Source organism: Streptopelia decaocto (genome assembly GCF_964273445.1).
Source record: "Streptopelia decaocto genome assembly, chromosome: 6".
Lineage (NCBI taxonomy): Eukaryota > Metazoa > Chordata > Aves > Columbiformes > Columbidae > Streptopelia > Streptopelia decaocto.
In genome coordinates this window covers 8533707-8542596 of record NC_138660.1, presented here as the reverse complement: position 1 = coordinate 8542596, position 8890 = coordinate 8533707, and the positions used below count along the sequence as shown (strand labels likewise).

The 8890-nt window shown below is 62.7% G+C and overlaps 1 protein-coding gene across 1 annotated transcript; it reads right to left on the bottom strand.

Moving 5' to 3' along the window:
• Nucleotides 1–317: 317 nt before the first annotated feature.
• Nucleotides 318–7357, bottom strand: PSMD2 (proteasome 26S subunit ubiquitin receptor, non-ATPase 2). The gene is made up of 21 exons (XM_082056377.1): nt 7182–7357; nt 6400–6456; nt 5936–6100; nt 5586–5707; nt 5053–5277; nt 4785–4943; nt 4358–4502; nt 4121–4181; nt 3685–3831; nt 3395–3501; nt 2870–2997; nt 2702–2789; nt 2309–2471; nt 2112–2213; nt 1881–2026; nt 1578–1661; nt 1279–1447; nt 1084–1178; nt 795–921; nt 593–711; nt 318–511 (listed from the first exon to the last, which is right to left on the bottom strand). Exons 1-21 carry the CDS (start codon nt 7314–7316, stop codon nt 329–331), a joined length of 2727 nt encoding a protein of 908 aa, XP_081912503.1. The 5' UTR covers nt 7317–7357; the 3' UTR covers nt 318–328.
• Between the last annotated feature and the right edge of the window lie 1533 nt (nt 7358–8890).

Genomic DNA, 8890 nt, shown 5'->3' with positions numbered 1-8890 from the left:
ACGGGTGCCAGCACAGCAGGGAGGGGGTCACACAGTGCTGCGCCAGGCTGGGGAGCAGCAGGAGCAGTCCCGGGAGCACCCTTGGCTCCCCACAGCCGTGTTCGCCCCCTGCTTCTCAGGGTCTGCCCTGTGCCCGGCCCCCACAGGCAGCAGGGACCCTCGAGGGGTTAGAACCCAGTCTGCACCACCGGCACGAGGAGGGTACAGCAGCACTGGAGTCTCCGCACCGTTTATTTCCTTGACTCTCAGTAACAAAAACAAACAAACAATTTTTTTCCCCCCCCCCCACCCAAACCACCTACCCACCCCCCATCCCCCTCCCCTCAGCTCAAACGTCATAGTTGGGGTTCTTGCGTAGAATAACAAATCCCTCCAGGATGGGCGTCACGGGCACGTGCTCCTCCGTGGCCAGCTCTGCCCGCTCCCCGTGCGCCAGCAGCACCGGTGTTGTGTGTGTCTGGAAACCAGTGATGGTTTTGGGCTTGCCCGCCTGGCCCACCACGTCCACAGCCTGCAAGAGAAGAGTGAGGTAAATGCAGAGGACAGACAGGAACACCTGAGTACCCCAGCCTCAGCTCCGGCTGCCCCTTACCTGTCCCACCCGAACCGACACAGGCAGAGGTCGCAGCTCCTCGTCAAAGGTGACCAGCATGCGGGGCTGCATGGCAGCAACGAGGCCGTAGAGAACGTAGTGGGACTTGCCCAGGATAACTGGAGGGGAGACAGAAGGGGCTGAGCAGTGCCCACCCCACAAGACAGAGGGGTGCTAGGGGGGGCAAGCCCCTAATACTCACTGTTGCGCACATCCAGGAAGGACACGAGGACGGTCAGCAGCCCAGCCACAGCCACCTGACTCATGAGCTGACGATCGCTGTGGTACGGGCACAGGGTGAGTGTCCCTTTGCCCAGGTGGGTCAGGCCCTGGGGCAGCAGAGAAAACAGATGAGAGTGTGGTGGGGTAACACCTGGGATCCCCAGCCCTGCCCAGCAAGATGGTGACACCCCCAGGACACCACTGCCCACTCCCACGCAGGGCAGGGACCCCAACCTGCCCCTTCCCCACCACGAGCGCAGGATCATCACCTGGGCTAACCGCACCATGAAGAGGTTGTTGGGGTCCTTGGCATGGTACTGGGCAAGCTGCCGCAGCATCGCTGCCAGGCGGGCATTGTTGGTACCTGGGGAAGAGGGGGTACAGACAAAGAGTGGGGTACATGGCTCAAGTCTTTCACTTTCACCCCAGCATGAGTCCCAAACCGGGCTGTCCCCCAGACTCACCGCTGCCCACCATGCCCATGGCAAAGATGGAGTTGTAGGAGACCTCAGGGTCAGCATCGTGGGAGAACTTGCTGAGGGTGTCAAGGATGTTGAGCCGGGGGTTGGAGACAGAGATCAGAGCCAGGGCCAGGGGCACGGCTCGGCGGAGGGTGGGCTCCCCATACCGCAGCTGCACAGAGGGGAGGTAGGTGTTAGACTCAGCTTAAGGGCAATGAGGTCTACAGAGATGTGAGGCAAGACCCAGCCTCTATTCCTGGGTCTTTTCCCAGCTCTGTGCTGTCCCCCGCACTATCACTCACCAGGTGTCCAAATGTGCGTAGGGCCATCTCAGCACCAATCTCCTCACCCATGGCAATGAGTGCAATCCCCAGCACTGCTACGCCCTGCAGGGACACAGGCACTGAGCGTCAGGCAGGGAGCACCCAGCCTAAAACCCAAGTCCTCATGGCCCCTGCACCCACCCTGAGCCCAGGGGGACGGGGGGAGCAAAGAATGCTGCTGGGGGCCATTCTCCTCCAGCTCTGATCCTGCGAGTGGCTTAGGGACCACACCAAAGCCAGGTTATGCACCTGGGACACGGGTCCCAGCCTGAATTTCCCTACCTGGTGAGCCCCCATGTCAGCTGAGCTCTCTTTCTTCTCCTTCTCCTTTTTGTCCTTTTTGTCCTTATCCTCCTCTTTCTCCTTGGAGTCAAAGTGCTCACTGCAGATGTGCAGGAGCTGTTGCACCTTCAGGACATTCCCTGAGCCTGGGGGGAGAGCAGAGGGCCAGGCTCAGCAGAAGAAAGGCCCAGGACCTGCTCCTGCCTCTCCTGCCTTATCAGCCCAACTCACCCGCATAGGCACAGATGTCCACCAGTGTGTTGGCGAAGCTGCGGAACGGCTCTGACACCACCTCCAGCGCTGCCAAGATGGCCTCGATCGCCTCTCCCTTCCCTGCCGGGGAACGTGCCGTGGTTAGAGCACAGCAGCAGAGGGATACCCTCACCCCATCTCCCAACCCATGAGGTGCTGGCACTGTCCAGCCTTACCCAGGTGGTTCAAACCCAGGCCGAGCGGCAGCCACCGGGCGTATGTGTCCTTCAACTCTGTCTCCGATTTCTCCATGATAGTCTGGAGGATGGTTGAAGTGACATCCCCATTGCAGGAGCCCACTGATATCATCCCGCAGGCCAGGGCGGTCACACCAGCCACCTGGTGAAGAAGGAGACGCGCTGCATGTGGGGACAGCGCACAACGCACTGTCCCACAGCTGGCCCCCAAACAGGGTTGTGTTCTTCTGGCACAGCACAACGTTGGGCAGGGACACACAGCCTTGCTCCCACAGACCAAAACAGCTGCAGGACAGCCCCTGCATCCCCAGGAGATGTTGGGGTATAGGTGGGGAAGCAGGAACCACAGGCAAACCCTGCCTTGCTACCTACCTCCATGCTGGACTTGGGTTCTCCCATCACAGGTAGCAGCAAAGTCAGGACATCCTCACGGTTGGAGCCCGCGTATGCCAGCCCCAGCCTGCGGAAAGTCCAGGAGACCATGATGGGGGAGCTGAACCACACTGCACAGCCCAGGAAAGGCTGGGGTTAGGCCCTTACCCAAAAATGGCTCCAATCCTCATGGTGTTGCTGTTGTGGAGGACATAGTCGGACAAGAGGGCCAGGGCAGGGTCACACTCATTCCTCACCCCTGAGTTGACGATGCCACAGGCTAGGAGGGCTCCCGACTGCAAGGCAGAGGCACTGTCACACACCAGCCACCAACACACAAGGCTCTCTGCCAGCCAGTGACTAACGTCACCCCACGTATTGCACCTACTCCCCAGAATGGGCAAGGTGGTACCAAGTGAGCAACATCACGCTAGATCCAGCCAAGCTGTCCAAAGCTCGTAGCTCTGTGACAAGGGGACCCCAAAGGTGCCTCAGAAGTCCCCAAGAGCTCCCCACCTGTTCTGAGCTGCTCAAAAAACTGGGACATGGGGCATCCAACCCCTCTCTGGGCAGGAACTGAGCCGCACAGCAGACCAAGGCAAAGACAACTACTCTCGAGCCAGCCACACACCCATCAGGAGGAGGGCTGCACCAGGCAGCTGCAGAGCCCATGCGGGGATCAGTGCCACCGACCTTGATGTAATCTTCCGAGGAGTACAGGTACTTGTCGATCTGTGTGAGTCCCCCATCCACGTCCCACAGCAGTATCGTGCCCAGCGAAGCTGCAGCACTCAGCATCCCTGCGGTTTCAGGGGAGAAGAGCCCACGTCAGCCCCAAATCAAAGTGCCCTGCCTGGGGCAGGTGGTGGCCAGGGACACAGGACAGCCCAGCAGCAGGCATGCCCTGCAGCCCCCTAAAAGGGACAGGGAAGTGACCCCAGGCCTAGGAACACCTCCAGCCCCTGCCCAGCCAGCTCCCTCACCATGGTCCTTGTTCTTGTACAACCATTTGTTGCCATCATCTGTCAGCAGCTTGTCCTGTCCAAACGCAGCATTCACAAAGCCATTCACAAAGGAGGAAGCCAAATTCATCCGGGCTGAGTCCACTTGGGAACCACTCCCCCCGAACCCTGGGGAATGATGTTGGGGTGAGCCAGGCATCCCAAGCAACCCTGCCAGCCCTCCAGCACACAGCTGTCCCTTGCCACGGGGACATGAGGACCTGTCCCACTACCAACAGCAAGGAGAAGGGCAAATCCATGTCAGGTATGTGGGTCTGCTCCACACCAGGTCAGAGACCACAGGCAGGTCATCTGCCCACCCCAGGGTACACAGCTGACTGCGCTAGCCCTACGGTGCATTGCAGCCCCAGGAGCTCCCCTCAGAAGGAATGACAGAGACGGTAAGATGAGCCCTTACGGTTATTTTCCAGGTGGGTTTTGTAAATATCATCTGGCACTTTGGGCTCCATGATGTCCAACTGTAGAGACAAGAGAGTTCTCTCTCAGGCAGCACACCCCAGGGCAGCTGCCCTACCAGGGCAACCTCTCCAGGTAGCACCTGGCCAAGCTCGTAGGGACAAACTATCCCTTCCCAAATCTTACCAGGCCACAGCCAGAGGCAGACCAGGGCTCTTTTCCCAGCTGGGACACTCACCTCTCTGGCCAAGGCCAGGAAGTTGCTGTTGAGCTGGACATTGGACATGATCTCAGTCAGGTCCTCATACTCCTCCACATCCTCGTTCAGCTCCAGGAAGACCCCATGGCGACCCAGCATAAAGGCCATCTGCTTCTGGACAACTCTGCGCAGAGCAGAGAGGTTTCACAAGTGCCTAGACCCCAGCCAGCCCCAGCACAAACACGTTCACCATACGGTGAGCCACCTGCCCTACTCTAGAGGCACACAAGAGCAGCCCAGAGATGACCTGCTCTTTCCCATCTCGATTTCAGGTACAAGAGTCTCACTCCAAACACCCAGACACCTCTACGGTAGCAGGATCCAACACAACTCTGCCCAGACGGGGAACCAGGCCCCACCACAATGGGCAAACACTCCAGAAGGTGAGTAACGAATCGCCACTTACACATCTTTGCAGGATGTGAAGATGTCCTCCACCAGCTCCATGTCATTGAGCATCAGAGCCAGGCGCAGAGCTTCAGGGTAGCGGCTGAACTTGCGGAAGATGCCCAGGGCGCAGCGCAGGAGAGCCGAGTTCTCGGGTTCTGGGACGTAGCTTACACAGCTTTGAGGAGGAGACAGACACGAGGGTGACAACCAAGTCATGCAACCTCAGCCCACCAAGGACCAGACCCCTCACCCTGGAAGTGCCTCACCCTGCCAAGGTCCCTCACCTGGTCAGGTAGAGGCAAACTTTGGAGTAGGCATTGTCATCAATGTACTTCTCCAGCATGTCCATCTGCTCGATCTCCATGAGCAGGTCACAGGCCTCGTGCTCTGCATTGTGGGCCATGTTGTAGGGGACAATCTCCTTGACCAGGGTGAGGAGCGTGTCCCTCTGAGCCTTGTCAGCCTCATCAATCTCCTGCCACTCCTTGGCAACCTCCCCTGCCAGGTGCCTGTGGGGACAAAGGGTCATCACCACTACACAAACCCACTTCACCCAGCCCCAAGGATGGGGAGCAGCTGCTGCCAGGGCCTAGAAGAGGGTTAAGAGCAGAGATTACAGCAGCCATGGCAGCAAGATCTCTGTAGCTAGCAAACCACTGTGGAGAGAGGATGAGGTGATACCTGCAGACATGACAAGGGCAGTTGAGCACAAGCCCAGCAAGTCGGGACACCTCCCAGGTGGGCTAGAGCTGAAGCACTCTGGGAAATCCCCCCAAGCCCTTGTCCTTGCCCAAACCCTGCCCTTGCTCAGGCTTACCTGACGTATTCATGCCCCCAAGACGCCAGCTCCTCCTGGGAGCCCACCAGCCGGTACTTCAGGCACTCGCGCTCCCCGCTCATGGTCATGGCCAGAACAGAAATTATGTCTGCCGCAAAGCGCTGGGAAAAGAGTGCAGAGGTCCAGACACACATCGGGCATGGGGCAGCAGGAGCAGCCAGGGACACAACGCCCTCCCTGTGCCCACAAGCTGTCACAGGCCCTGGCAAGTTACAATCCACCAGAGCAAGTCACAGAGGCAGATGTTGGACCATGGGGTCCAGAGGGTCTGTGATCACCTGCCCACCATCCCCCCAGCCATATGGGATGGTGGGGCCAAGAGCTGTTACCTTGTTCTCTCCTGGAGCCATGTTCTCATAGATCTCCTTCAGCTTTCCGTAATGGGGCCGTAGGAACTTGAGGGGTTTGGGAACAGAGGTCATGGAGGTGGTGGAAGAGCGGATCTGCCTCCGCAGCTCCTCCAAGGCCGGGCGATATAGAGACGTGTCTTTCTCCTGCAGCGGGAAGTTGCCTGTCAGGGAGCAGCGGGCTGGTTCCTGTGCCACCACACCGCCAGCCCTCCTCAAACACAGCCATGGCTCTGAGCAGAGCAGCCTGGGCTGCCTCTTTCAGCCCCAGCACTGGGTGCGAAGGAACAGCAGAAAGCCACCCACATGAGAGGGAAGCAGCAGTCAGACAAGCAGCAGGGCTCGAGGACAGACAACAGAGGGCAACGAGGGGCCCCGTTCAACGTGAGACACACCATCTCCACTGCGCAAGGAACAACCGTAAGCTGGGTACAGCACAGACTTACCCCCAAGCGCTCCACCAGCATCTCCAGCTCATCCTGCAGCTGCTTGTCTTCCTCTGACTGCCAAAACACACAGGAGGAAGCACAGCTGATGGTACCCAGCACAGACATCCCCAGTGTGACAGGGGTGAAGATATCACCCCAAGCTGCGGGGGGGCCAGAACACAACGACCACCCTTCTCTCTGGGGCACCATCCTGCCCCAGTGCTGCCGGGGGTTAGGGCCCCTAGGACTGGGGGTCACCCCCTGAACAGACTGCAGGTGAGAAGTGCCTCCCCCACCACCCTGTGCCATACAGAAACACCTCCACAGAGATGGGCATGGTGGGGACAGCAGCCCACTGGCCCAAGGCCATTCCCCACAGCCCATGAGGGGCCACGGCCACCCCCGTGCCAACAGAGGGGACCCCTCCATGGTCCCCGTCACACGTATGCCCTGCTCACCCCGGCTCCCCCCACGCAGTGACAACAAACCCCGGAGCCCCCGCCCCACCGCACCCCGCCAGGGCAGGGAGCCTTCTGCTGCGTCATGCGGGCAGCCCGTGACGTCACAGCCCACCTCCGCAGGGATACCCTCGTCTGGGTGACGTCACAGCCCCCTCCACAGAGAGCCCCCTCGCGCTGGTGACGTCACGCGCCTCCAACCGAGGGAGCCCCGGCGACGTCACAGGCGCCCCCAGAGGGGTGCCGGCCGCCCCCGTGACGTGGGATGACGTCCCGCCCCACCGGTGACGCGGGCCCGGCCGGGCCGTGACTCAGCTGCGGCCCCGGCGCGGCGGCGCTCACCAGCTCCTGCTCCTTCTCGGGCCCCGCAGGCGGCTCCCGGCGGTCCCGGCCCCATGGCGGTGTGGGCTTCTCCTCGCCGCCCGACCCTGGGCCACCCTGCACCCGGCTCTGCCCGCCGCCGCCGCCCGCGTCCATGGCCGCTCCGCCGCGCACCCGCCGCTCTGCGCCTGCGCGCCGCCGCACCCACCGCCAATCACCGCCCGGCGCCGCCGTGACGACACCACTGCGCGCCGGGGGCGTGGCGATGGGCGGGGCCGGAGGCGGGGCGGGGCGGTTCCACGTGCGGCCGCGCTGTGCAGCAGCGAGCGGAGGGAGGCGGGGCTCCGGCGCCGCCGGGGACCCGGAGCTCCGGCGCCGCCGGGCAAGTGACGCGGCTTTGCCTGGGGCAGACGGGCTCGGTGGGGAGCCGACGCACCACGGGCACCCGTGGGCACCCCAGTGCCCCTTCACCCGTGTGCACAAACGCCACACACACACAAATACCCCCTCGCACATACGTGCCACGCTGTACCCCGAGCCCCGCGGTTTGGGCAGGTGGTACCCTGGGGGGCACCCAGGCCTCGCCCAGCCCGACCGGGCACCCTGGGGAGCACCTCCCCTCCCCGGGCAGCACCCCGGGCTGTGCGTGCTGGGGAACCCCCGGGCAGCAGGTGCAGTCCGAGGCATCAACCCACCGACATTTCCTTAAGGTGTGACTGCTGCACACACCCGGGTAGCCACACAGCCACCCTGTGCCTTGCACCCTGGAGGGTAGCGGGGACCCTACCTGAATTCCTGCACCCAGACACCCCCACAAGCCACTGTTCCCCCCTGGCACCACCCGGGGCACCAGGCGAGTGAAATGTGGTGGCACCACGTCCTGGGCAGGCAGTCACAGAGAGTTGTGAGGCGTCAGGGCTGGGTGTGAGGCTGTGGATACAGCCAGGGCCTCCACCTCACTCACCACTGCAGTGACCACGGCTGTGCACACCTGCGTGTGTGTGACTGTGTCACCCCGAGTGCGGTGGCACAGGTCTGCGGGTGACCTCGGGATGCCTCGGTGTACCTGGGAGAGGTGTCAGTGAGTGTGTGTGCATCTGCTTGGGCATGTGCCTGGGTCAGGGGTGGGCTGGGCTGCTGTGGCTGTGCCCCATTACCACTCCGCTGCCAGTGCCAGTACCCGGTGCTATGCTAGTGTGCCTCCCCGGGTGCTGAAGCCCAGTGCCGGTACATGTCAGCGTGCCGGTGCCCGTGGCGAGTGTTCGGCTGTAAGCCCGGTGCTGCTGCCCATACCGGGTGTCTGTCCGAGTGCCGGTGCCGGTGCACCTCCCTCACTGGCGAGGGTGCAGGTGCCGGTGCTGCTCCCGTGTGTTGCCGGTGCGGGGCTCCTCCCGCGCACACGGCGGTCACCTTGGCGGCGGGGTCGGGTGGAGCGGAGCGGAGCCGTACGACCGGGCTGGGCACTGGTGTCCCCGCTCCAGCCACCCCCCGAGGCGCCGGCCCCAGCCGCGCCCGCCCGGTGCCCGCGGGCCGCGCCCAGCCGGTACCAGCCGCCGCTGCTCCATCCCTCCGGTGAGGCCCCATCCCTGCCCAGTCCCGGTCCCGGTCCCGGCGGCGGCGCAGCGCCCGGTGCGGACCATGGCGGCGGCGGAGGCAGGCGGCGCTGCGGCGGCGGCGGGGGCCCGGCGCGGCCCGGGCAAGGAGCGGAGCTAAGCGGGAGGCGGCCCGGG

Bases quoted from the DNA above. Each gene is read 5' to 3' on its own strand.
- PSMD2 (XM_082056377.1), bottom strand. From the start codon at position 7,316: ATGGACGCGGGCGGCGGCGGCGGGCAGAGCCGGGTGCAGGGTGGCCCA. The intron at 3,502-3,684 runs GTGAGGGAGCTG...CTGAAACCGCAG, and splicing joins GTACAAGAACAAGGACCATG to GGATGCTGAGTGCTGCAGCT. The intron at 2,790-2,869 runs GTAAGGGCCTAA...GACTTTCCGCAG, and splicing joins AGGATTGGAGCCATTTTTGG to GCTGGGGCTGGCATACGCGG.